The sequence below is a fragment of the Penicillium chermesinum genome, assembly GCF_028974085.1.
Source record: "Penicillium chermesinum strain IBT 19713 chromosome Unknown utg000003l:1.0-5111272.0:1.0-5115320.0, whole genome shotgun sequence".
Classification (NCBI taxonomy): domain Eukaryota; kingdom Fungi; phylum Ascomycota; class Eurotiomycetes; order Eurotiales; family Aspergillaceae; genus Penicillium; species Penicillium chermesinum.
Genome location: NW_026695313.1, coordinates 1,437,956 through 1,463,870, shown reverse-complemented (window position 1 = coordinate 1,463,870; position 25,915 = coordinate 1,437,956). Strand labels below are relative to the sequence as shown.

The 25,915-nt window shown below is 51.6% G+C and overlaps 9 protein-coding genes across 9 annotated transcripts; 5 read left to right on the top strand and 4 right to left on the bottom strand.

Moving 5' to 3' along the window:
• Window positions 1-660: 660 nt before the first annotated feature.
• On the top strand, window positions 661-930 carry N7468_003441 (uncharacterized protein; the record flags this gene model as incomplete). Its single annotated transcript, XM_058472738.1, has 1 exon — window positions 661-930. One exon carries the CDS (start codon window positions 661-663, stop codon window positions 928-930), a length of 270 nt encoding a protein of 89 aa, XP_058331741.1.
• A 2,969-nt stretch (window positions 931-3,899) lies between these two features.
• On the top strand, window positions 3,900-6,294 carry steA (sexual development transcription factor SteA; the record flags this gene model as incomplete). The annotated part of the gene is made up of 5 exons (XM_058472737.1): window positions 3,900-4,023; window positions 4,082-4,181; window positions 4,255-5,772; window positions 5,885-5,968; window positions 6,027-6,294. The coding sequence occupies 5 exons, from the start codon at window positions 3,900-3,902 to the stop codon at window positions 6,292-6,294; spliced, it is 2,094 nt and encodes a 697-aa protein (XP_058331740.1).
• Window positions 6,295-8,690: 2,396 nt separating this feature from the next.
• Window positions 8,691-8,987, bottom strand: N7468_003439 (uncharacterized protein; the record flags this gene model as incomplete). The annotated part of the gene is made up of 1 exon (XM_058472736.1): window positions 8,691-8,987. The coding sequence occupies one exon, from the start codon at window positions 8,985-8,987 to the stop codon at window positions 8,691-8,693; it is 297 nt and encodes a 98-aa protein (XP_058331739.1).
• Window positions 8,988-9,993: 1,006 nt separating this feature from the next.
• N7468_003438 (putative sucrose transporter) lies at window positions 9,994-12,132 on the top strand (the record flags this gene model as incomplete). The annotated part of the gene is made up of 4 exons (XM_058472735.1): window positions 9,994-10,160; window positions 10,211-10,290; window positions 10,372-10,692; window positions 10,754-12,132. The coding sequence occupies 4 exons, from the start codon at window positions 9,994-9,996 to the stop codon at window positions 12,130-12,132; spliced, it is 1,947 nt and encodes a 648-aa protein (XP_058331738.1).
• A 206-nt stretch (window positions 12,133-12,338) lies between these two features.
• On the bottom strand, window positions 12,339-15,489 carry N7468_003437 (NRPS-like enzyme; the record flags this gene model as incomplete). The annotated part of the gene is made up of 3 exons (XM_058472734.1): window positions 12,339-13,969; window positions 14,329-14,865; window positions 14,943-15,489. 3 exons carry the CDS (start codon window positions 15,487-15,489, stop codon window positions 12,339-12,341), a joined length of 2,715 nt encoding a protein of 904 aa, XP_058331737.1.
• A 132-nt stretch (window positions 15,490-15,621) lies between these two features.
• Window positions 15,622-16,170, bottom strand: N7468_003436 (nacht and wd domain protein; the record flags this gene model as incomplete). Its single annotated transcript, XM_058472733.1, has 1 exon — window positions 15,622-16,170. The coding sequence occupies one exon, from the start codon at window positions 16,168-16,170 to the stop codon at window positions 15,622-15,624; it is 549 nt and encodes a 182-aa protein (XP_058331736.1).
• A 2,155-nt stretch (window positions 16,171-18,325) lies between these two features.
• On the top strand, window positions 18,326-21,553 carry N7468_003435 (bifunctional K:H/Na:H antiporter NHX1; the record flags this gene model as incomplete). The annotated part of the gene is made up of 5 exons (XM_058472732.1): window positions 18,326-18,980; window positions 19,036-19,613; window positions 19,690-20,293; window positions 20,715-20,768; window positions 21,015-21,553. 5 exons carry the CDS (start codon window positions 18,326-18,328, stop codon window positions 21,551-21,553), a joined length of 2,430 nt encoding a protein of 809 aa, XP_058331735.1.
• Window positions 21,554-21,769: 216 nt separating this feature from the next.
• N7468_003434 (putative GABA permease) lies at window positions 21,770-23,312 on the top strand (the record flags this gene model as incomplete). The annotated part of the gene is made up of 4 exons (XM_058472731.1): window positions 21,770-21,899; window positions 21,960-22,636; window positions 22,691-23,084; window positions 23,152-23,312. 4 exons carry the CDS (start codon window positions 21,770-21,772, stop codon window positions 23,310-23,312), a joined length of 1,362 nt encoding a protein of 453 aa, XP_058331734.1.
• Window positions 23,313-23,646: 334 nt separating this feature from the next.
• N7468_003433 (zinc-dependent alcohol dehydrogenase) lies at window positions 23,647-24,758 on the bottom strand (the record flags this gene model as incomplete). Its single annotated transcript, XM_058472730.1, has 3 exons — window positions 23,647-23,693; window positions 23,746-24,571; window positions 24,627-24,758. 3 exons carry the CDS (start codon window positions 24,756-24,758, stop codon window positions 23,647-23,649), a joined length of 1,005 nt encoding a protein of 334 aa, XP_058331733.1.
• Between the last annotated feature and the right edge of the window lie 1,157 nt (window positions 24,759-25,915).

Genomic DNA, 25,915 nt, shown 5'->3' with positions numbered 1-25,915 from the left:
ATCGTACATCGCCCATATCGACTGATAACCGGAGCTTGATCCAATTTATCCCCACCGGATGAAAACTTCCGACATCCGATGAAGACATCTCGATCGATTCGTCGCCGATTTGGCCCATCCGCCGGGTCTTTACCCACGCATAGATTGCGATGGTAAAACCTCTGCGATGAGGCGCAGCCCTCACGGACTCGAGTTTGGTCCGTGTTGCGTCATTTGCTATCTCGAGGGGAACTCGGAGAGTGATCATTTGAAGGTAAGTATAGAGTGGAGCCGTTCAACCAAAGTTTCCTTGTACTCCGCGTAACAGACTGAGCACAATAGAAACAGACGGGCTGAACCTTGAATACCAGTGGAGCCATGACTCGCATCTCTAGTCAAGCATTCCTCGGTAGTTATGGCCCCAGCGCTAGAAGGCTCCTCGGAGAACGGACAGCAGGATGACTAGAACCCTCGGTAGAGCGAAATATAGTTCAGCTAGAAGGTCGCATCCACAGGAGGAAGAACGGAGGCTTTGCAGAAAAGGGTTTAGACAGAAACTCACCAGTAGACACTAGCCCCCAACAACGACCACGCTTGTAAGCTTAGGGACACCAAGCCCGACGCTCGCATATAGGTTCACTACTCCCAAGGAACTTTTAAACTGAAAGGTGATCTGTGAATATGCGCGAAGGTCAATCAAAGAAGGCCCTGGTCTCTCACTTAGGCCTCCTATATAGTAGTACCATGCAGCATGCAGCACGAGAAGCAACCACCGAGCTCGGTTCTACCGGCAGATACCCTAAACGTTACACTGCCTCCACCTATGATATGCTTCCGTTGTGGAGGGCAACGATCGTCCCGGCAAGGATCACGATGGGAGGATTGACTCCATTCTGGCGAGGTCCCACCAATCTTGACTTGACTTTCCTTTTCTGGGCTGCTGCAGAATGATAGCACCGGAAAGATTTGTCAATAAGCCCCGATAGCCATTAGTCCCAGCCAGACCCAACCTCCTCGAGAGCTTCTAGATCGTTTCAGGTTGTATGATCAAACAAAGCAACAACCATTCTCTGCCCCATGCGCTCTACCTAGCGCGGCATCGGCGCTGTTTGCCAAGCAGTTCGAGGGGTCATGAAACATGCCACTTGAAGTCTATTGCTCGCCTGGCTGATGCCCCTTCGACCGGGCAGGGTTGCTGACGCCCCCTCCCAATCCATGTATGAGGCACTTTTCGGCATCTCTACGAATAAAGTCTTCCTATCCATAGTGCAAGGTAAGACATGACGTGTTATGCCCACAGCCTCTGGAGATTTTGCATGTTGCTATACTACCTTGCCAATTTAGCACTAGTACCCTTGACAGGAAGTTCCCGGTGACCTAGGATCTTGATCACCAAGTGAAACAGCGCGACTCCGCATCACCCCTAATCTTTGCTCCACGAGGATGCCAGATCCGGTTTCAGGTATTCCGATCGCAACGGGACGGAGAAGATCAGGCGACGACTCAAATGTTGGGCGGCCGAGCGTCTGTATAGCGCGCCCAACATTTGAGGATAGAGCGAGCCGCGGCACCCATGGTTTAGACTAGGATAGGGACGCTCTATTGCTACTAGTTTGCAGACTTTGCAAAGATGCCTCGCTTAATCCAAGTTCTCTATCGCAAATTTTTGCCTGTTGGTTTGTCATGGGGCGCCAGGCGGGTTCTGGACCTTGGTGCATCTAATTGCTGTGATCACCCGCCCCAGTCCACAGGCTGCCAAGCTTTTGATATGGCTGAATTTTCTCTCAGAACGAGGGGTAAGGTCTCGAATTCTACGGAGTAACGATGTCGATCTTCATCTACTGTATGGCGTCTGTGGAGGACCAAAATACGGCGAGCGACTGGTCAAATCGTACGATGTGCTGCTTTGTAGAGATGCCGACGAGGGTTTCCAATCAAAAAGGGGGTGCTATGCGACGAATGGGCTGCTAAAGCGCACTACTCCATGGTAGCCCTGAACTTTGAAAGTACCAAACTCGCCGGTGGGTATCCAGGGCCGCCGTTATGCTAGGAGACTGCCCCTAGGCCAACCAGAGGCTAAGCACCAGACAATGGCCTCCACATTGGACTTGTCTAATTATGTATTTTGATCCGTCGGGTCCTTCGTTCTTCGTACGGGAAAATCTCCGGCTAAACCTTTCCAGACCCGGCAATCCCGGACGAACAATCCACTCAAGCCACAACCAGGGCAAGGAAGACAAAAAGGGGGGAGCGAAGTCCAACCTAGATCGGTTTAGCTCCAGGGGAGATGCGAGTGGGACGGGAAGAGCGTGACCCGTTTTAATTCCCTGCATGTAAGCGCCCGGGGTCCTGAAACAACGAGGGCGGGTGCTTCAGGTCCCCAGCGCCAGTTTGATGTGCGCAGAGCCTTGGCGAAGGCCGTCGGAACTCCACTTTGCCAAAATGGAGAAAGGATTCTTCCCTTGCACAGATTCTGCAGTTTGGTCACCCTAGTCCGGTCGTGGCTGGGGATGATGCATCGAATCATCTGCGGCGCAGGGGTGCTGCGGGGACATTCGCGATGGGATTGGTCGAGTTGAGGGCGGAGTTCTGGAAGGTTATTAGTTAGTAAAGTGTACGGAGTACACCATAGGTACTCGAGTCACTAGTTATGACTAGTGCGGGATGACTAGCAGAGTAAACACCACGATACATTCAATATTGGCAAGCGAGCTATCAAGCCAGGGAGGAACGCAACGCAATCAACTATGGAGTCCTAGCCCCGGGGTGCCCATCAATATCCAACATGGGACACCTGAATTATGCCACGATAAGATACCATAGCAGACCTGTGAAAGATATGACTGACGAAGGAGTAACTACGGAACGTCTTACGGGGCACCCTGATTGACATGGGGAGGGTCGGGTGCACTCGAGCAAGTCATAAGATTTGGAGAAAGGACAATATCCCTTAACAGCCTTCGTCTTCGTGCGGCAACCATCTCAAACATTTTCCGATTTAGCTCGAGAGATTGATCGGCGCCCTCAATATTCAGGATTCTGTACAGAGTACAACACATGTCGAGTCCACCCACCTGGTACGTATCTGCGTACCGACGCGAGCGCGAATCACACCAGCGCGGCCCCATTCTTTCCTCCACTCGACGCAGCAGGGCCAGGGCCAAGTGGGACCGCAAGCCAACCAAGTTCGCGCAAGCCAGAGCCGGGAAAAGACCAGGACAGGCCAGGAACAATGTCAATACGGATCCGTTATGTCATTTATCGCCGGCCCACACCTTTTCCATCTGGAGTGGAGGTTTGCTGGAAGTCCAGCCATGACTGGCCCAGAGGCCCTGGCGCTTCGCTTTGGTCGATTATTATTAGCACAACTGACGTTGTGCATCGTTTATCCTCTCCCTCCCCCCCCATTCTTCTTCTTCTCCCCTTTCCCCTCTCAGTCCATCCAAAACCTTCGTTTCTTTCTTCCGCTGTGCGAGAAATACATCTTCAACAGAGACTGATCAAGCTGGCCTAGTTAGATCTCTGCCCTCCCCTCTCTCTCTTCTTTACTTTTCTTTGTTCCTACCTCTAAAAGAGCGGCCGGCCCCTCTTGTCAGCATTATCTTTCCTTCGACCCAATCGTCGCGCATGATTCGCATATCGACATACCCCTGTCGCATATTATAGATCCTCTCCTACCCGATCACTGTCAATAGCATCAAGCCCATCCTATTATTTAGTTGCGCCTCGGGTCCGACCGCACGTCGAATCTAGTAGAGGTGAGTGTGCTGCTCAAGTCGCGTGGTCCCAGGTCTTACCCTGGAACGGAAACATGGCCGCTCTGTTCTTAGGCGGCTTTGTGTTTTATTGTCATGATTTGGGTTATATTTATCACATTGCTACGGTCGGCACTGACAGTTTTCTTATAAAGCGCCGGAATCATGTATCCTCAACACAGTGCCCCTATGGCACCACCCCAAAAGCCTGAGACGTTCATGCTGTCGACCGAAGCGCAGCAGAGCCTGCCGCATGATGCGCAAGTCGCTCTGCAGCAAGTGGACAACCGTACGCATCTAGAGCCCTGCATATTACTGCTGAATAGCTGTGTTGACTAGAAGCTTAGTGAAATACTTCCTCCTGTCAGCTCCCGTAGACTGGCAGCCAGACCAGTTGATCCGTCGATTCCTCTTGCCAACTGGCGATTATGTGTCGTGTGTTCTCTGGTAGGTGTTCACTGCGACCGACGCGGCCTCAGGCGTCCAAAGAACTAGACCTGACGAAACATTTCTACTATAGGAGCAACCTGTTCCACATCTCCGGTACCGATATCGTGCGATGTCTTGCATTCCGTTTCCAAGCTTTCGGTCGTCCAGTCAAGAACTCCAAGAAGTTCGAAGAAGGCATTTTCTCCGATCTCCGAAACCTCAAGGCCGGCACCGATGCGACCCTCGAAGAGCCCAAGAGCGCATTCCTGGACTTTTTGTATAAAAACAACTGCATTCGAACACAGAAGAAGCAGAAGGTCTTTTATTGGTACAGTGTTCCGCATGATCGTTTGTTCTTGGACGCGCTCGAGCGCGATCTGAAGCGCGAGAAGATGGGTCAAGAAGCGACTACCCAGGCTGTCAGCGAACCCGCTATGTCATTCGAGTTCGACTCTTCTCAGTCCCTTTACGAGCAATTGACCAAGGCGCAACAAGCAAGCTCGTCTTCGTTTGCCGCCCACGCAAGTACGACATATGGCCAGCCCAGCTCTCCCGTAGTACGGACCGTTGACGCAATGCCTCCTCCCCAGATGGCTCCCCCAGCGATCCCTCTTCTCCAGGACGACCCGGCCACTTCGATGTACAGCAACCCGCAGATGCCGATGCAGAACAACTTGGTTCACAACATTATTAAGCGTGAACAGGACTACGGAGCTATTCAGTATGATCGGAACGGAATGCCCGTCCGGGTTCACCAGCGCCATTCGTCCATGCCAACCTTCTACGAGTACTCCCCCGCCCCATCGTTCGTGTCTTCTCACTACGAAGACTACAGCAACCGTGGATTGTCGTTTGAGCCCGTTACTCCGCCCCCGCATGCAGTCGGACTTGGAGCGGAGCCTGCATACATCGCCAATGAAGACACGGGCCTGTACACAGTGATCCCAGACATTGGCAGCGCCGCGCCATACAACCCTATGATGCAACTGCCGGCGTCGAACCTGGCTGGAGGTCACTACTCTACTGCCCCCCGTTCTTATTCGTCCACTCCTTACTCGGTCATTGAGGGGTCTCCTACGTACAAGCAGCGAAGACGTCGTCCATCTGTTACACCGGGTCCTTCCAACGGAACGCCGGGTGTGATGAGCGGGCCGCCTTCTGTTGCTCCTTCGCAGCCCCCAGCCTACGCTGCACACAAGCCTAGCGACCTTCGTCGCTCGATGTCCAGCTCAGTGGCCCCAGTTCTGGAGGGGGAAGATGCAAGCCAGGACTTTTCGCGCGCATACCCCAGCGCCTCGCTCCCCCAGAAAGACTTGATGCAGGAGATTTCGCGTCACGGAACACCTTTGCAAAACCTCCATGGCAGCGTGGAGGGGCAGCAGATGCCTATGGCCCAGCCTACGGATGATCTTTCAGCGCTCCCCACGAGCGCTGCCATGGAAGGCGCTGTTCAGAACAGTACTAGCCGCCCTGATCGCTCCGGCCCAGGCCCAGCTCGTAGGGCTCGCAGCGCCACCATGATGGAGCTTGGACCATATCCTCATAAGTCCCACTCTTGCCCTATTCCTTCATGTGGCCGACTCTTTAAGAGGTTAGAGCATCTCAAGAGGTAAGCTTGATTCTATTTTTGTCGTTCCTTCACACCGGGTGGGGCGATCTGCACAATGCCCCCCCCGGTGTGACGAGTTTCCTTTTAGCCGCCGACTAACACGGGCGTCTAGGCACGTGAGAACGCACACTCAAGAGCGTCCATACCCTTGTCCATACTGCAGCAAAGCGTTTTCCCGCTCCGATAACCTGGCACAGTATGTTTGTTTCGCCGTCTGATCCTTAGTTTATTTACCGCTAACGATCTAATTTTAGACACCGCCGCATCCACGAGGCTCAACAAGACGGCCAGGCTCCTGTTGTTGACGAGGAAGACTTGGAGAATGACGGAGAGGAATTTGATTCCCCTAATGAAGACTCCCCTCCACCAACATCGGAGCCCCATTCAATGGTTAACATGCCCACCATGACTTCCATGACCTCGATGACCTCTATGGCCGCCCCGATGACCATTCCGTCAACAGTACCCAATATGATGGCACCTCATATGATTGCCCCACAGCTTCTTCAGCAACATATCTAAGCTCGTGGCAGTGATTTTTCACTGTATATTTTTGGTATCCTGACGCAATTTGGTCTTCCCGCCGCCCCCCCCCCCTTTTTTTTTTGCAGAGGCGCAACAGGCGTCTTCTGTCTAGGTGTTTTAATGCTTTTGTCGCTTTCCTATCTGCCTCATGACACTTCCTCTAGCCTTCGGGCGGACTTTCTAGGCTGGGATTCGCTTCGTTCTTGTGATATTGCTTCTGCCTCATCGCACTGAGTACTACTTTGCTTCTTTGTTCCCTATGGTTGTGGTTTGTTCTATTGATTTGTGATATTGAACTTTCTGTTGTCTCGCTGCATCTGGTGCTTAACGTCGCCTCGTGCGGGTAAAGAACTAGCCTGGCGGGCCCGGCACTGTGCAGCGGACACTCGAGGAGTTGGAGATATATTATTGTACGCTTTTTTGGAATAGCGGGGATCTCTCGAAGTGCAAGGACGGGACTGCTGGTTGTAATCGGCTAGGATTATACTATAGACTATCTAACGAATTGACTGAAATGCTAAACTGAACTTCAAGTTGTCCTTTCGTTCTGTTCAGCCATGTTTCGACTGCATGGACCTCGGGAGTTTTATGACTTAACCACGTAAGCCTTCAACTGAGAGCCCTGGAGTTTTGATAGAAACATCTACTGATTTTCATAGCATACTTCACTGCAACGGATGCCCAAGCGCTGACTTTCCAAGCTCCTAGTCACCTCCAGCTCTATTGATTCCTCATGTGCATCTTTTTCGCGGCTCTCAAGAACATACACAGTCGGGAATCCAACCTCACTCCCAAAGTCTTCCCCAACCCACTTCATCACTCCCCAAGCCCTTGGATTATTCAATGGCCTAGCAGGCACTGCCACAGCCTGCAGGAACTTCACCGGCTTCATCAAGATATCCGCCTCTAACATACCATCGCCATCCTAAATCGCGAATCGCGCTAGACCTCGCCCGGCGCAATCGCACACTCGTCATTCGCGACAGCTACATTCGGCTGCACAGCTTCCAGCCCCGGATCATTTCAAGAACATGACCCAAATCGTCATACCCAGCCTCCCGGATCGCACCATGCATATCAGCGAACGGTAATCGCAGGCTTGTAATCGAAGACGTCACGCCCAGTTCTTTGAGAAGAGCATGGCGACCCTTCCGACGCCGTAACCAGGACCGGTGACGCGCTACTCATAGCAGCGAATTGCACCACGCTAATCCTTCGTTGCTGTACGCGATCCAGATAAGCACGCGACTGGTGCCGCATCTTGTCCCCGCTGAGCCCGAGCCGTGCATTTTTCTGCTCTACGGGAGAGGGAACTTAGGATGGTAATACGGTGGGACGGCGGTCTTCATTACTACAACTCGCACGTACGCTCCATGGGTCTGTGCCACCTTGTTCGGCACTGTGGACGCTATGTCTGCTGGGATGTATCGTGTACCGCTGGTGAATCCTGTATTTGGCGGACCGACCCAGGCCTGTCGGGGGTCAGCGGGCTATTAGCTACATCTTCGATTTGGAAGGGCGGGTTCGAGCTTGATCTTACACGGAGAATCTTGCCGTTAAAGTGGTATCCTTGGTACGCTGGGTGGGGTCGGAGGTTTGTTGAGTATTTCGCGCCGGCTGGATTGGCGCTAGAGAAAACTGGCTCGATGATGGACAGGTCAGGCCTGGGATTGGTACAAATGACACTTAAAGTGATGGATAGGTCATGCCGAAATGAAGGGATTCGTCGACGTAAATAAATGGCCATTTCAGGGAATGATGGTATAGTGGGAATTGATGTAGACGTGTTATGGGTCCTTGAAATGATCGCTCTTTGTAGTGTGTTCATTCGCTTTTCGAACAATAGAATGTAGACTCCGGAGCGGGCATGGGCACTTTCGTCCATATAGATCTGTGCTTTTGGGCAAGGTTCAACTTCTCTCTGCTATCCAATTGGTTGAGCGGTAGATCTATCAGTTGACGCTGAGAAAGTTGTCAGGAGCCTTCAGATCCGGTAGGTTAGCCGAGTCCGATATAATGCAGATGCAAAGAACCGTCTCGATGTGACAAGTCCGGGAGCAACGACTATTACGTTAACAGTTCTTACTATAGAAGATTTAGGTTGCGACGAAACGTGGGCTTACGACGAAACGTCGGCTTACAGATTACGCCTTACAGTTTGCATGCGACGAAAGGATACTTTGGACGTTGTTCAAACAAGCACAAAAATATGTGCGACGAAAGCACGCAACTAACATTCTCACCCAGATCTTCTTTGAGCCGCTCAGACCACGGGGACACTGGTCCATATTTCCCAGAGCCCCCCGTGAATGAACGAACTCAAAGGACATCCCAAGGACCATGAATAAAGGAATTCATGATCCTCTGCCAAAAGGCTGGGAGCCGATCTGGGTTTAATTATTGATGTGACTCCGGTCTGGATCCGGAGCCACAAGGATATTGTAACGGCCAACGACCTCTGGGTTGAGGTCACAGAAGGCCTGGCGCTCCCGCGCCTCCAATCTAGAAATCCACCGGGAGAGTATCGGGATCTTCTCATCTAACTCTCCCTGGGCCGCGTCGAAGTTATCCACGAAGGCTTGTTCTTCCTCCGAGGGCACCTTGCCGGCACGCTGGAGTAGGTCGATCACCGCAATTCGGTCGTATCCCACACTAACTGTATCAAGAGCCCGCTGCAGGGAATCCCACATCGCCTGGCAAGCCTCGTAATGGTACGACCAACCCTTCGCAATGTCAGCATTAATATCATCAAATGAGATTGAGCAGTTATACATACCGTGTTCGGGTTCATGGTGTCCAATGGAAATGAGATCCTGATGTGGATGTTTGTGTTGCTATCTGCGCGTCCGCGTCCATGGTCGCTGCTTGAAGGGCTCGACGACCCGTTCGAGCTCATGACTGCGAACTTGTTCGAACTGGCCTGAGCAATGATATTAGTATGGTTCCTTAGACGTGTCTGAGTTATACTTGTGCGGCTTACTGGTAGGCTTCGGAAGATATGTGACGATGGTAGAGATGGTGGGATGGGCGCGAGAGAGTGGGCACTTGAAAGTGTTGGCGCGATGGGAAGGCGAGGGAAAAGAACAGAAAAGAAATGAAGGGGCAGAGGGTATAAAAGGGAGTGCCCCTCATTCACTTCGACCCCGATCTGGTGGACTTGAGCACATTCACTACAAATCCTTCCTCAAATCACCCAGTACCTAATGTACTTGATATCTAGATATCTATGAACACTGGGCATGGAGACGGATGATTTGTCATCTATACCAATCACATCTTGTGCATCACGTGCTACCCGCCATCGAATCCTTGAGCAGGCCACCAGCTCCATACGTTTCAAGGGACCAAAGCCAGGGATCAGCTGTCCATTCTGATCATAAGCGCTGTCATAAATCCGGGGTCTGTTCCCCCATCAATGGAAGCGATTCCCATCACCCCGACTCTAACCGCATGACCTGGCGTCCCCCCTGCAACGCCTCCCACTAGCGCATAGCTGGGACCACTCTAAACCAAGTCATCGGGCTGGTCTAAAACGGGAGCAGCTTGATCCAAATACTTGAACGTCTTTTTCCCGCCTCCCTAGGGCCTAAAAAGGCTGTGCATGAGGGTCCAAGTTCTTTTTCCTGTCTCCTTTTCTGTCTTTTCTGGGACCATTCTTCTCCTATCCGGCTTCTCTTCCGTTCAGACCAGAGCCCCATGGGGAAAACCAACATTCTTCCAGAGGCCAACGAAAACTCGCCACTGATGTCCCAAGGTCAGACTAGTGGTCCCAACCATGCCTCTGCTGAGGATTTGGTGGACAACGTCGATGAATCGTCTAAGAGTAGTTGGTATTTGTTCTTGTTGACTGTGTCTATCGGGGGGTAAGTTGCATCTTAAGGAGTCCAACAGCTCCCATCCTGCCCACCAGCAGTTCATTTTGGAATCTGCTACTGATGCAGGTGTTTCTGCAGCCTTCAGGTCGTATGGTCTGTGGAACTTGGCAATGGATCGGTATGTTTCGCCAAACCCGCCCCTGATCTTTCAAGTAGCGCTTAATGTCGACTGATTCAATGTGCTAATCTGTCCAACCAGCCTTTCTTATTATCATTGGGAATGAGCAAAGCTCTTCTTGCTTTTGTCTGGATCGCCGGTCCATTGACAGGCGCATTGGTGCAGCCGTATATCGGTATCCGCAGCGACAACTGCCGGTCCCGCTGGGTAAGAGGAAGCCGTTCATGGTAGGCGGCGGAGCTGCAACCCTTGTGTCTCTTCTTGCTCTTGCTTGGGTGAAGGAGATCGTCGGTGGCTTCTTATCCATCTTTGGGGTTGACCCAGCTTCGACTGGCACCAAAATCACGACTATTACTTTGGCAACGATTTTCATGTATTGCCTGGATTTTGCCATTAATACAGGTACGTGGGAGCTTCAGGGCTTGGATAGTTTTTGTATTAACTTTCCAACTTTTCAATATAGTGCAAGCGGGAATCAGAGCTTTCATTCTCGATAATTGTCCAGCTCACCAGCAGGAATTATCCAACGCCTGGGCAAGTCGGTGGACAGGTGTCGGCAACATCGTCGGCTACATCTTTGGCTACATGAATCTACCAAAGCACCTCCCATTTCTCGGGAAAACTCAGTTTCAAATACTGAGCGCTCTCGCTTCGATCTCTCTTACGGCGACCTTAATCATTAGTTGCCTCTACATCAAAGAACGCGATCCTCGTCTGGATGGTCCGCCACCATCGGACGGTCTAAGCGTTATTCAGTTTTTCCGACAGACTTTCAAATCCATCCGCAATCTCCCGACACAGATCGCGCGGGTCTGCGAAGTCCAGCTAGCGGCCTGGACCGGCTGGTTCCCGTTCTTGTACTACTCTAGTACCTACGTCGGCCAGCTTTATGTCAATCCGATCTTTGCGAAACATCCCGACCTCCCTAGGGACCAAATTGATAAGACATGGGAGGAAGCTACCCGCGTGGGGACATTCGCCCTACTTATCTATGCGATCGTCTCCTTCGCCGCGAACATGATACTTCCGCTTTTCGTCGTCCCCACCTACGAGACAGTACTTCCCGACATCGCAGATCAAGAAGATAATTTCGAAGATCTTGTTGCGGATGAAGAAGAGAACGAGCACAATGCCCGATCGTCCTTCTCCGGAGCCCGTACCGGTACCGGCTCAGCACCACTCTTGGGCAGGACAAACGCAAAGGCTACCGTCGAGTCTGACAAGAAGCCATCATGGCTCACTAAGCTTCAAGTACCAGGCTTGACCCTGCGCCGCACCTGGATTTCCTCGCATATCCTCTTCGCTTTTTGCGCATTCTGCACCATCTTCGTAAGCTCCTACCAGGCTGGGTCCGCCATTATCGGCTTGACCGGAATATGCTGGGCGGTGACTCTCTGGGCGCCATTTGCTTTTATCTCTGCCGAGGTCTCCCGAATGGATCTCGAGCGGCGTCTGCGCCGCCGCCATGCTGCAACGGGCTCGACGCCAAGAACTCGAACCCACGCCGGGTCGAATTCGTATGTACCTCTCCCCGTGGAAGAAGATCGTGAAGGAGATGAGGACCGTGCTCGTGAAAATGACCCGGAGAACGGCCGCTCGAAGCTTTCTAGCGACGAAGACGAGAATCTGGTTCAGGCGGGCATCATCCTTGGCTTGCATAATGTTGCCGTGTCCTTTCCTCAGATCTTCTCGAGCCTCATCTGCAGTGGCATTTTCAAGGTCTTGCAGAAGCCCCGTGGAGCTCCGTACGATGACAGTGTGGGCTGGGTGCTTCGGTTTGGTGGGTGTGCTGCCTTGGTCGCTGCGTGGTTGACGAAGCGATTACACGACGGTCCTCATTAATCGACTGCTAGAAGTCTGTTCTATATCAAACGGATCGGTTCACGGAGACCACAGTACATCCATTTATTGATATTGTATATCCTAACTTGGTTCAAGTTTACATATCATGCAAAGCTGTTCCTTGACATCGCGACAAATATCTTGTGACCTGGCCAGCTAGACCTCGTTAAATATAGATCCAGTCATGATCATTCTAATATATTCTTCTATGCTAACCATTCCCGAACCCATTTCTGGATCCACTCCGGCTGAACCGCCTGCACCGCACCGAATTTCTCACTAACAGCAGCAGTAGCCACCGTCTCTAACGGACTTTCGGGCGTGGTCTGAGCCATCAGGCCCTCAAAAAAGTCGATCAGCTTTGCAGCAGGGTTACTAGCCAAATGAAGCAGCAATTCTTTTTCACCCAATTTCTTGGTGCCCTGGCTAGCAGCCTCCGCATCTCGCCGAACCCTCTGTACCCAGTCACGGAAGGGAACAGTGTCCACGATCTTCCCCGTAGCTGCCTTAAGGGCATCGGCGACGATAGGCCGAATCTCCTGCCATGTCTTCGGGTGCGGGTTCAGTGGGTGGTAGACACTCGGCCCTTTCTTCGTATCAAAGGCTAGTTCGACCAGGATCTCGGAAAGAAGGTCGATTGGCACCCAGTCAATGTTATCCAAAGCCAACCCGAGACTATCAGGAAGGGCACCTAATCGGAGTGAGCTCAGCACGAGACTGGGGAACCACTCAGCCTTGTTCCACAAGCCGGCTTGTCGGATGGGCCCGGCCACCTGGCCGACGCGGGCATATGCTGGGCGAGAAAGACCCTTTTGAGCCGCGTGGCTGACCAGGTGCTCGGCGATGTACTTGCTGTTGGCGTATCCGTTTGGCGCTGGGGTGCTGGTGGTAACGGTTTCCTCGCGGATGCTGTCGGACTCCGCGCGGTGGCCGAGAACAGAGCTGATGGAGGAGATGAAGAGCAGGCGTGCAGAGCGGGTGGACTGGTGGCTGAAATTGATGAGATTGACGACGCCCTCGAGCTGCGGCTTGAAAGATGACAGTGAGATGTTGAAGTTGACGGGCCGGGCGTTGTGTATAATCAGAGTCGAATTGTGCTGCAAATCTTGTAGCTTTTCGTTCTGGAGTCCGAGATTGGTCTGGCTAAGGTCGGCTTTCCAGAAAGTGACTTTGCTCTCGTCCAGAGGGCCTAAACCGTAGGCCGCTCTGCGATCTCGTTGTCGGTCGCGAGCTCGCTCATCGCAGTCGAGACAGTATACGTGCTCGACATCGGGGGCTTCAACCAGGGTGTTGAGGAGGTATGTGCCCAACTGCCCTGTGGAGCCAGTGAGGATAACCGTATGAATGGCTGGACGTTCTCCAGAGGCGTTCACTCCCTCAATCTTGAGCTTGCCAACCAGCTCGGCTAGCAGCTGATCCCGTGCTTGGAGCAATGTTTTCTTACTAGTCTCAATGGACTCTTCTGTGTTCTTGTGAAGGTTTTGGAGCGCGTGGGTAAGGTCTGAGATGGTCGGGTTCAAGTAAATCACGTTCGGGGCAAGGGTGGGCAGATCTAATCCCTGCTTAAGAACGCGGGTCGCTGTGATGGTCTGCAGCGAATCCAGGCCAAGGTTGAACCAGTTTGCTTCATCAGACAGGTCCTCGGGCTTCCAGCCTGTGATGGACGCGATCGTTGTCTTGACATACTCTGCAACCTGTGCAGCATCATCCACTCCGCCGGGTCCAGGTAGCTGGGTGGCATCTAACTGCGCCAGCTTGTCGGCATCATTGTAGAGCTTCTCAATCTCTTCCTCATACAGCATCAGGGTCCCGGCACGCTGCACAGTTCCCTTGCCTGCTCGCAGCAGTGGGCATGATAAGAGTTATATCGACAAGCATAGTGACGAACAAGATATGTCCAATCCCGGCAGCCTAAGATCGTGAGAACCGTGAATAGGTGGATATGCCTGGTCAAACTCACATGGAATGGAGGCAGTATCAGGTACATTCGTTTCCCAAAGCCTTTCTCGTCTTGTCCCTCGGTGCCTTCTGGGGGGGGGCGAGCCGTTGCATATTCATGTGCGCCGTGGCAGTCTGACGAGGCCAGGTAATGCAGCATCACCTCTTTTTACCCCGTGCTGAGTCCAGTAAGGAGAAAAGCAAGTGCCGAGCTCTCACAGATTTCATCTTTTGATAATCCTGAATGAACAAACAAACGAACCAAGTCATGTATATCACAGCTCTTGACGTAGGTGTCTTGTGAATGTCGCTCTGTTCTGATGAATTCGGATGATTCAAGTGCATCGATAGCTCTCGCAAATTTCTCAATATCAGAGAAAAGGCTTTTTATCCAAGTTCTGAGGCCGGACAGCTGTGCTTCTGTCAGGCTGCGGGGGATTAAAGGCGTCTTTGGAGTAAAATCTGAAGACTCCTGAGATTTCGAGTTTTGGAATACCAACGGCATACATTCTGGACTCAAGAATGTTGCAATATGAAGTAGCTTGACTGCATCCGGACTTCTTTGCTTCAGAGCATCGTATGCCATTTGGAAAACGGACCATAGAGTTCTCCCTTTCTCATAAGTTCCCACGTATTTCTTCACGGGAGTTTTGAGCACCTTCTCGACAAACCGTGCCTCAAAATGATTATTGAAATCTTGTAATGAAACGATACCATATGACAAAAATGTACCGGCCTGTTCGAGGGCGAGTGGCAGACCTCCTAGCTTCTGAGAAGTAGACTGGGCGAGAAGTTCTCCTAAAATTTCATTAGAGGGGAAGACCATGAGAATGAAAAGCAAAAATGAGAAACCGGGCTTCTATATTGCATACCAGAGCTTCCAGGCGCTTTGATTCCCGCAGTTCGTAGCAAAATCTTCGATCCCGTGGAGTCATCTACTCCCTTCAAATGTATAGCAGACATGCCTAAGCGCAAGTGTAGATCAGATGCTGTCGTCAGCAGCAACATGTGGCCATGCTCACAGCGAGGGAAATAATTTCTAATGTCTGTGGTTTCGGAGGAATCAGCATCAAAGGCTCCTGGGATGTTGTCGAAAACCATGATCCAAGATCGGTTTGAGCCATTTGCCAGCCATTCAAGACCTTTATCGGTCGCTGATTCATCGTGACTGTGTCCGGGTAAACGTGATGAAAACGTCTCGAACGACTGTTGAATCGATGTAGAAGTCGAGCTGTCGATCCATATCACCGAATCATACAGCCGTAGCATGCTTGTAGCATAGCGCACCGAGAGCTGTGTTTTCCCGGACCCACTTAACCCCCATATAACAAGAGAGGCTCTGCTGGTATCAAGGCCTAAAATCGCTGATATCTGGGATAATTCCTGTTCCCGGCCCAAGAATTGTGTCTGGACAGGCATCTTGGACCGAATACTTCGGGGAGCAGAAGCTGTGGAAGTTCCACCTGTCATAATTAGTCTGAGCTATCTTCCGAAGCTGAAGTACTGTCCATCAAATGGGACAACGCAGGGGAGAACGGAAGAGTGTCATTTTTAATACTTACTCGCTGGTATTTTTGCGGGTCCATATGTTTGATTTCTTGGTCGAATCTCATGCAACACTGCTTTGGCGTATGCTGCTGACATCGCCGCAGCATATGGTTGCCATTCTTTATTTTGACGCTCGTCGCCATAATCGCACACTCCATGTATCACTCCCACTGGGATGCAGTCTATTATCGCAGCAGCTTTGTTTTCTAGCCCAATGACACCGTACTGGTCCCTCACCTCGTTTCGTTGCTGGATGCTCTTGGTTGACTGCATCCCAGACCCAATAGACCCATACCATACTTGGGTCCGCTTCGATTCAGATCGTTGCTCGCGTTGAACAAGATGCACATCTCCTTTGTCGTCCATATCGTACAATTGATCAAGATCTTGTCCTGGATCGTTAAACAGACCAGTCGAAACATTCTTCTGTCGGGTATCCTCGTAAAAAGATATGAACGTATAAGCATAGTCACAGTATGCCTTGAGCTTGATGCTCTGAATTGCTGATCGGACGAGGGTCTCCGTTCTCGCAAACATATGCCCTAATTTCATCGGTTCGAACTCGTCATGTTCTTCTTCCTTGCCGAAGCGACATGCTATGATATCCGGCCTGTCACTGTCAGGCAGACCTACAAGCACATCACCCAGCCGGATATCACGAGATGGGAAGTTTGAATGGTCCGGGAGGCCCGTAGCAATACCAACCAGTAAGCCAAACCAAATACTTGGAAATAACACTTTCAACTGACTCGTAAGTGCGCTTATGGACCTTTGATCATTTCCCAGGCTTGGAGGCAGAGTAGCTATGACAATATTATGTCCACCTATGTCTCCTGCATGAAAGATATAATCCTGGCCACGACTTACGGGAAAGTGGCCCCGATGTCGATTCTCCAATATGCTGAGGGCAGCCCGGGCCTCTATCTCAAGTGGGGCTATCCAAGCGACCGTATAGTCATTTGGATCAAGTTCCTCCATCGTATCGGAGGAAGAGAGAGCCGCTTAACAGAGAGCTCAGGTCATGCGAATATCAATATAGTAACTGAAATCGGAAAGGAAGGCAAGTCAAGCAGCAGCCTGCGGGTATAGAACTTTCTAGGTCAATTGGAAGTTCGACGTGTGCGCTTCTTAAGAACTATGGCCCAAGGACACCTGAAACCCTTGCCGCCCGGGATGACTGAGGAGAGTTAAAGCAGGAGTGAGAATCATGTAACAGGACCGATTGGTTGAGCTTTGCGCTGTTTTCAAGCGCGCGCTTAGCATGTGTTGGATCAGGGAGACGGGGGTCACCCCTACTCAGAGCGGTATCGTATTCACATCCTCATGGAATGATATCTCTAGCTATTAATAGAGTGTATGTCCATTAATATCGACCCTAGCCCAGTTTACTAGAGATGTTTGCTGGGAACTTGAACCACACAACAATCCGAGCCCTCCGTTTCCCCTGGCTATAGGGGAGCCCCGGCGGGCCGCAGAGTGGCTCAACCTTTGATTTTCAGCCTCAGCCGGGGGAGTGGATCTCTGAATACGCTGCCCGTGATTTCAGGCCTCCCCAGTTTGAGGTGCTACTTCGAATGTTTCCAAGGTTGACTCGGATGGGTTTGAAGCCGAACTCTTGGCATATGCAGCTAGGACCGTAGCGCAGGTCATCTTAAAAGGCATGCCCCTGCTGAGATCAGGGCAACATGTTCGAAAGTTCAACTAATTCGCTAGCAGTATGGCATTCAATATGTGCCCACATATGTACCTTGGTGGACCCGCCTTTCGCGGATATATTTTCAGATTGATTGAACAAGCTGATATAACAATCTACTGGATACCCGTGGACTAGGATTCTAAGAAAGAACTTGAAACTTTCCGACAGCCGTGAAATAAGAAACGACAAGATGAAGCAGCCCACGTGTCAAGTGGTAACGTTCGTAACAGGACGGGAGCGGAAACACTCACCGCCCTCCCTACTCCGCGCGGCTTGTTTTGGTCCGATCGGCCGTTTCGTATCCGTACATGATTACCCGCCGCAACCACCGCCCCGTGCCGCTTGGCAGATACAACTTACCTCCGAATCTCTGCTCCTGGAATTGCGACGTCTCCTGTGCTGTCATTGCGCCTGATTCCAAGGTGGATTATGTGCGCCTGTATCTGGCATCGCAATCTCGCAGTGGGAGTTTAGTGCTAGGTGTCCGTGCCAACCCTTCAGCCTAATTCCGTCGCGATGGCTACTCCATTAATGGGCGACGCCCTCCACGCTTTGCTTCGTATGTCGCATGCTCGAGTGCTTCCTTCCGTCAGTCTGAGGTAGAGAGGCTGTATACTGACCTTGTTGGTTCTACTAGGGCGAGCGTCGGAGGAAAGTGATCCTGATGGTACGCACTCGAAACCCTTCCCCTCCATCCCTTCGTCATGACGAATTTATACCCCTGCTGGAAGCACGATAGACTGACTGGGGCGCTTTGGTTATAGACATGCCGGAAGCGGGATCTAAGGAGATTACAAGCTCATGGGCACTCTTCATTATGATTATGCTTTTGATGTTTGCGCTCTTCACCAGTTATATTCTCCAGCAGAAGAAGATCCAAGCTGTTCATGAGACCGTCTTGTCTATTTTTGCAGGTACGTGGTCTCGCAAGGGTTTGACCCAAATTATATACGATATTGCGCGTCGCGCTATTCGAGCCATCCCTTTCTCGGCGCTAATTTTGTCGCAGGCATGTTCGTCGGTCTCGTCATCCGTGTCACCCAATCCCGCCTCCAAGATAGCGTCGCATTCGACTACCAATTCTTCTTCAATCTCCTCCTTCCACCTATTATCCTTGCATCGGGGTACGAGCTCCATCAAGCGAATTTCTTCCGGCATATTGGCACAATCCTTACCTTCGCCTTCGCCGGGACCTTTATTTCTGCCATCGTGCTCGGTCTGGTTCTCTTCCTTTGGACTCAAATCCCGCTGGACGGGCTGAACATTTCTTTTGTTGAGGCGATTTCGGTGGGCGCAACCCTCTCTGCGACTGATCCAGTCACCATTCTCGCCATCTTCAATCTATACAAGGTGGAGCCGAAGCTCTACACCGTCATCTTCGGAGAGTCTATTCTGAATGATGCTGTCGCCATCGTTTTGTTCGAGACTGCTCAGAAATATGCGGAGAATGCAGCCGGTTCGCTGACCATCTTGCACCTTTTCGAGGCTATTGGGCTTTTCTTGTTGGTTTTCTTTGGTAGCATGGTGGTCGGTATCATCGTTGGTATTGCTACGGCATTGGGTCTCAAGTACACCCTGGTGCGCCGCATGCCCAAGATTGAGAGCTGTCTGATTGTCCTAATCTCCTACGCCAGCTATTTTTTCTCGAACGGCGTTCATCTATCAGGTGAGCCTTACGGAACATACGGATCAACCCTGGTTGCTAATGTCTTGCTTAATAGGAATCGTATCTCTCTTGTTCTGCGGGATCACCTTAAAGCATTACGCTTACTATAATATGTCCCGTCGCACGCAGTTGACGACGAAGTACCTTTTCCAGATTCTGTCGCAGCTGTCAGAGAACTTCATTTTCATTTACTTGGGGCTGGATTTGTTCGCTGACACTGACCTGAACTTTAACCCTCTCTTCATTATTGTGGCGGTCTTTGGAATTTGCCTCGCCCGTTACTTGGCCGTGTTCCCCCTCTCCAAGGCCATCAATTGGTTCATTCGAATGAAAGCACGACGTAGAGGAGTGGAAGTCCCGGATGAGCTTCCCTTTTCGTACCAGGCCATGCTTTTCTGGGCCGGGTTGCGTGGTGCTGTCGGCGTGGCGCTGGCTGCGGGTCTTTCGGGTGTCAATGGGCCAACTTTGCGAGCAACCGTTCTCGTTGTCGTCGTGCTCACTGTTATCATTTTCGGAGGAACAACGGCGCGTATGTTGGAAATCATGAACATCCGCACCGGCGTTGTGGAAGAGATCGATTCAGACGACGAGTTCGACATTGAGGTCACTCACGGGGGGGACCTACTACAAACGGTCTGACACCGGTATCGGTTACACTCCCCGTCGTGCAGACCAGATCCCCTTGGATGGTGTCACGAATGCCCGGCAGGGCGGTCTCGGCGAGCGAAGCCATAGCTATTCTTCTGGGAACAACCGCCGGCCCAGTCCCCCACATAGCCACACTAGAATGTACTCGACCGCCTACAGCACCAAAGATGCTAATGCCCGACGAGACCGCTCATCGACTGCGACTCTCCTGAACGGCGGGAATGTTGATCCGGATAGCACGAACCTTAGCAGCGACGGCATCAACAGCGATGACGAGTTCGGGCTTCCGCCTTCAGGCCGCAATCGCGCAAACCAAGTCGCTCATCCAGATGACTTTGAGCTTGATCTTGATGGGGAAGACGAGGACCCTCCACCAGCCACGAGCGGATCTCGCTTGCGACGGTCGCCATCGCATCCTTCCCCGGCGCCGCACACGCCGTCTCCCAACGGCATTTCCGCAAGTGTTCCCCTTCCCGTGCGGGGCAGCAATCTGGTCTCAGTGCCCGTGAGGCTTTGCGGGACCTATGGTCGGGTGGTGCGAGCGGCGACCACGCTGCTTGGTTCCGGCAGATCGATGAGGACTACATCAAGCCGCGACTCCTGCTTGACCAGTCCAATCATAAGGGTCCTGGACCTGGAGCTGTTTGATTATGATACCTTATCACGTTCTTTGTGTTCTTTCTGTTGTTGCATAGGCCTTGTTCCTTCCATATGGACTGTATATCTAGCCTTTTCGTTGTGCGGGTCTGCAAAATTTTTATTTGTAACCAATAACCTCGTTTTCGCAAACATATCATGCCACCAGGTCTTTTACAGCCTTATTCGTTCCAAAGGCGCTGGAGGCTTGTTCTAATCTGCTGGACAACGCGGCTATCCTATAAATTGGAGGATTTTGAATTACCGTACCCTGTTGCTGACCGATTCACCTTGGTTTGGTCCAAATGGCAAGTTATTAGTAGGTAGCATAGATTTTCTCTCTTTTTCCCCTTGGCTTTGCAACCTCGTATTCCGACATCGACTACACCTTTCTCGCGTGGAGGATCAATTGAATTGTGGAATTGTGGAGCATTCGTCCTTCGCCCCAAGATAAGGTGTCCCAAGATAAGCACGACGCCCAACAAGACTTGCCTAAGCTAATGTGTCGCACCAATCTTGGCGCTTATCAGAGCCCAACCGGAAGACGGCCTTTTATCTTCAGCTCTGGCTATTGCGGAATACTCCGTACATTCCGTCCTAACTCACCAGGGCCATTCCAGCGCTCACATGCCACAAGCCGCTATCGCCTCCCGTTCCCCGCTTCTCAGTGGAGTCGTCCAGCCGTCTACCTATCTATATTACGCCCCGTCATGGTTAGATATGGCAAGACCTAGCGATTGAGGCCACCAGGGCTCATTCGGTGTTTCCTGCTGGAAAAGAATCTTGTCCTGCCACTGATACACCCTTCCAGGGCTTCCAAATTTCCAAGGTTTAGTCTGACTGATAACTGCCGGTCCAAGGGGGCTAAACCGACCTCAGTCTTCACCCCTTCCGACATCACAGAGCTAGATCAGCAACTCGCTGAGGACATCTACATTATGGCAGACCAAGTAAAGCCAGCAGCAGATGTGAAGCCAGTGAAAGTGGTTGAGAATGGCAGCATTACAGAGCCCGTCGTCGAGGCCGGAGACAGCGAACTGTTGGGTATGCCTTCATTCAGTACTCTTCTTATTGTAGTCTTCATCGTGCTAATCTGGCGCTTTCCGTTTAGCCTCGCTGGGCTACAAGCAGGAATTGCGGCGCCATTACTCCACGACGCAGATCTTCGCCGTTGCATTCAGTATCATGGGTCTTTTGCCGTCAATTGCCTCGACGCTTTCTTTTTCGATGCCTGCTGGCCCGGTTGGAATGGTTTGGGTAAGAGCGAACTAGCCATTTTCCTACTATAGTGATGACGTTGCTGATAGATGATAGGGTATGCGGCACCAAGTTATTGTCAAAATCCACAAGATGAAGCTGACCGTGCTGTAGGATGGTTTGTTGCAAGCTGTTTCATCTTCATTGTTAGTTTGGCTATGGTGAGTAAAGCTTTCCTCGTCTCCAATTACCCTGAACGAGAATCAGCCGCTCATATATATCTCCTTAGGCCGATCTAGCGTCCCGCCATGCCCACAGCCGGTGGACTCTATTTCTGGACGCACTACTACAGCGCCGAGAAGTGGAAGAATCCCCTCAGTTTTGTCGTTGGCTATAGTAACACAATCGGCCTGGTGGGCGGTATCTGCTCAATTGACTGTTCGTCTCCCATTTGCCCTGTCCCAACGCTCTGGTCTGATTAATTCCACCTCCCCGCAGACGGATTCGCAAACATGCTCCTCTCACTCATATCCATCGCCCGCAACGGAGAATGGACAGCATCCAACCCAGTCATCTACGGAACATTTGTCGGAACCGTCGCAGCACACGCCTTCATCGCCATTTTCTTCGCGCGGGTCATGCCCAAGATCCAAACGGCTTGTATATACCTCAACATCGGACTCGTCATCGCAACCTGCATCGCCTTACCCATCGGGAAACATGAGAACAGTCCTCCGGTCAACTCCGGTGCTTATGTCTTCGGCCAGGTTGATAACTTGACCACCTGGCCCGCTGGCTGGGCGTTCATGCTCGCTTGGCTTTCGCCTATCTGGACCATCGGCGCGTTCGATTCGTGCGTGCATATGAGTGAGGAGGCGACCCATGCTACGAGGGCGGTCCCGCTGGGTATCATTCTTTCTACTGGGCTGTGTGGCATTCTGGGATTTGTGTCGCTGGCTGTTATGGTATCATCTATGGATCACAATATCGAGAATATTCTGGGGTCGAAGTTTGGACAACCCATGGCACAGGTAGTGACTTCCACTTGGCTTGGTGTGGTATTTTTGCTGACACATAGCCCCTTTCAGATCTACTATGATGCTCTGGGCAAGAATGGAGCTCTTGGATTCATGGCGGTTGTGGCGTCAGTCCAGTTTTTCATGGGACTGAGTATTGTATGTCGAGATCGCGGTGCTCTGCGGAGTATTGGCTAATCTTCTTTGAAACAGGTGCTTGCCGCATCTCGACAAAGCTGGGCATTTTCTCGCGATGGCGCGCTTCCTTTCTCATCCTTCTTCCGTCAAGTCAGCCAGTTTGGCCTTATGCGATACCAGCCAGTCCGCATGGTTTGCGGAGTGGCTTTCTTAGCCATGGTGATCGGTCTTCTATCGTTGATTGATGAGGCCGCCTCCAATGCTCTGTTCTCACTCGCTGTAGCAGGAAATGACCTTGCCTGGCTCACTCCCATTCTAGCACGCCTCGTGTGGGGAAATGAGAAGTTTGTGCCTGGTGACTTTTATACGGGAAAGTATCTCAGTAAGCCCATCGGGTGGATTGCAGTCATTTACTTGGTGTTTGCCATTGTACTGTGTATGTTTCCGACTGGAGGCCCAGACCCATCGCGTAAGTTGCAAACTTTTGTGTCGACCAACATGTTCAAGTCGAGCTTGATGGCTAACTACCGCGGCAGCGCAAGACATGAATTATACCATTGTTATCAACGGAGCGTTATGGATTGGGGCTTTGGTTTACTACGTTGTTTATGCGAAGAAGAATTACAAGGGCCCTCAGACTACGATCGCTCCTGAGGACGAGGGCAAACGCATCAAGGAAGAGGGAGACGCCTATTAAAGAGAAATGTAGCAACCCTATATTAGAAATGTTCTATGCGGCGCCAATTTGATTCATTGAAGAGCTATTTGCTCGTAATCGGGTCTATTCACATTTCAGATTTTCTGGTGCCGTTTTTGTTCTATAGTTACAGAGACAGGTGTAGATGGCATTATGAGGACCAGGTAACTTGGTTCGCAGAAAGGATATCTCATTTGGGTATGGAGTAAATTATCTCCAGGTAATCATTGACTCGTTGATTAATACGGCCTCCCGGGCAGCAATAACAGAAAATTGGAGTGGGGATTCGAATATCACTTTGGACAGCGTGCCCTCGCGTGAACCTCATATGCAATTACTCGGGAACTTCGAGGACGTAGCGTCCAGCGATCTTGCCTTGCTCTGTAGCATTTTATTAGCAGTTGTGATTGTATATTCGCAGACAGATACTTACCCATGAGTTCGAAGATCTTTGGCAAGTCCTTCAGCGGGGCGGTCTTGAAGGGTGCATTGATCAAGCCACGAGCAAAGAAGTCAACAGCCTCTTGGGCATCCTGGCGATTGCCGACGTAACTGCCCTTGATGTTGACCATTTTGACGACGCTTTCAAAGACTGGTGCTTTCAGGAAAGCGCCGGCAGGCATAGCGATAGAGACAATACAACCGCGAGGACGAGCATATTCAACCGCTTGTTGGAAAGGCTTTTCAGAGACGGCAAGCAGAAGGACGGCATGAGCTCCGAGGCCCTCGGGTGTAGCAGCCTTCACATCAGCGACGAGATCCTTGGATTTGGTAAAGTCGATGTAAGCCTCCGATCCGAGCTTCTCACACATCGCGCGCTTCTCATCACCCCCATCAATAGAAATGACGCGCAGTCCCATCGCCTTGGCATACTGCTGAGCAAGGGAGCCGAGACCACCCCCCGCACCCACAATAGCAACGGTCTGTCCAGGACGAGCCCCAGACTCTTTCAGCCCCTTGTAGACCGTGACTCCGGCACAAAGAATAGGCGCAACAGCGTCAAAACGGACATCCTTCGGCAACTTGGTTACATGAGCAGCCTTGCCAATCGCATATTGTTGGAAGGTTCCGTCGACGGTGTAACCCGAGAGTTGCTGGCCAGCGCAAAGCGGCTCGTCGGCGGTTTTGCAGAACTCGCAGGCCAGGCAGGATCCGTTCAGCCACTTGATGCCGGCGTGATCGCCAATTTCAATTCCTTCGGCCATTTCGCCTTTCGCGACAACAACGCCCGCGCCTTCGTGGCCGCCTACCAGGGGGAGCTTGAGGGGGGAGGGGCCAGTCGCCCTTCATGGCGTGTAGATCGGTGTGACAGACGCCGGTGTATCGAATCTTCAAGAGGACTTCATCGGGAGCGGGCTTGGGAACGGGGATTTCCTTGTAGACCGGTGGTTTTCCTTTCTCCTCGACTACCTGCGCCCACTGCTTCTCGGGAATGGTGGGAGCCATAATGGTGAATGGGACTTTAGATGGGAATCTGGAAGATGGAGGGATTGGTAAGGTGGGTAGGTAACACCTGGGTAGATGGAAGGTAGGAAGTAGTTGAGGTGACTACTGCGAAGTATCAATGAACCATGGTCACCTCGTTGACGCGTAGAAGGACTTTAAATAAGGAACAAAGCTGTGGGGTGGTGCCACACCATCAGATCTATGATGGCGATTCCCGGTTTCGGGCGTTTGCATGCCATCAGGCCTGCGCAAAGAGTACAAAAGTCCATCTACACCACTCAAGCCACGAAGCCACGCCCACTGGGTCATGTTCGGCCGCTCCGGAATGCATGATGCCTCCAGACCTTTTCATACAATGGACCATTCATCTGGCCACGACTGATCACCTTCCTGAGGAGAAAGTATCCTATGGCCTCCGTAGCATCTCGGCTAATGCCAAGTATTTTGTTGTGTTGAGGCGATACGCAGTAATGCGGTAATCCTAGACACCCCTCCTAGAGCCCCATCCCAAGCTATAGCGCGATAACACGCCGCCCACCAAGGCCAGAAGGGTCAAGACCCTGACCTCGAGAGGGTGGATTGCAGCTTACACAGCCAATCTCGTGCCTCTAGCGATTGCAATGCGGATTGTGGCTTGAACAGTTGTAGATGGCATGGTGCTTGCCCAGGCGCTGTGGAAATGGAGGACGTCATCGGTCCGTCTCCACACGCAGGAGATACATAGCCGCAAGTCGCGCCACGAGTGTCAGGATATGGCCACGAAAGCGAACAGGAGACCTGGAGGCTCGAAATGGGTCTCAGGATACACACATTTGACAGGAATTCACCTCCTTTAAGTACCCCCAGGGACTGCGTACCTTGCGGGAATCGCACCCAAACGACTTAACATATTAATGGTTCTACGCACCCACATCCGAGGGATTCGGGATGAACAAGGAAACGGGACGAACGCTGCAAACGACTTTCCTCACCCGCAAACCAGGCACAGATTTGAGGGCATTTAGAGGATTGAGCGATGCGGGCGAGGTATGAGAATGATGGTTTTGGGCCTGTGAGTCACCCACGTATCCTAACCTTCCAACATTTGATTCAGACCCACGAGCAACTCGGAAAAGTTCAACTCGAAATTGTCGAAAGGAATAGTCGTAATATTTGGC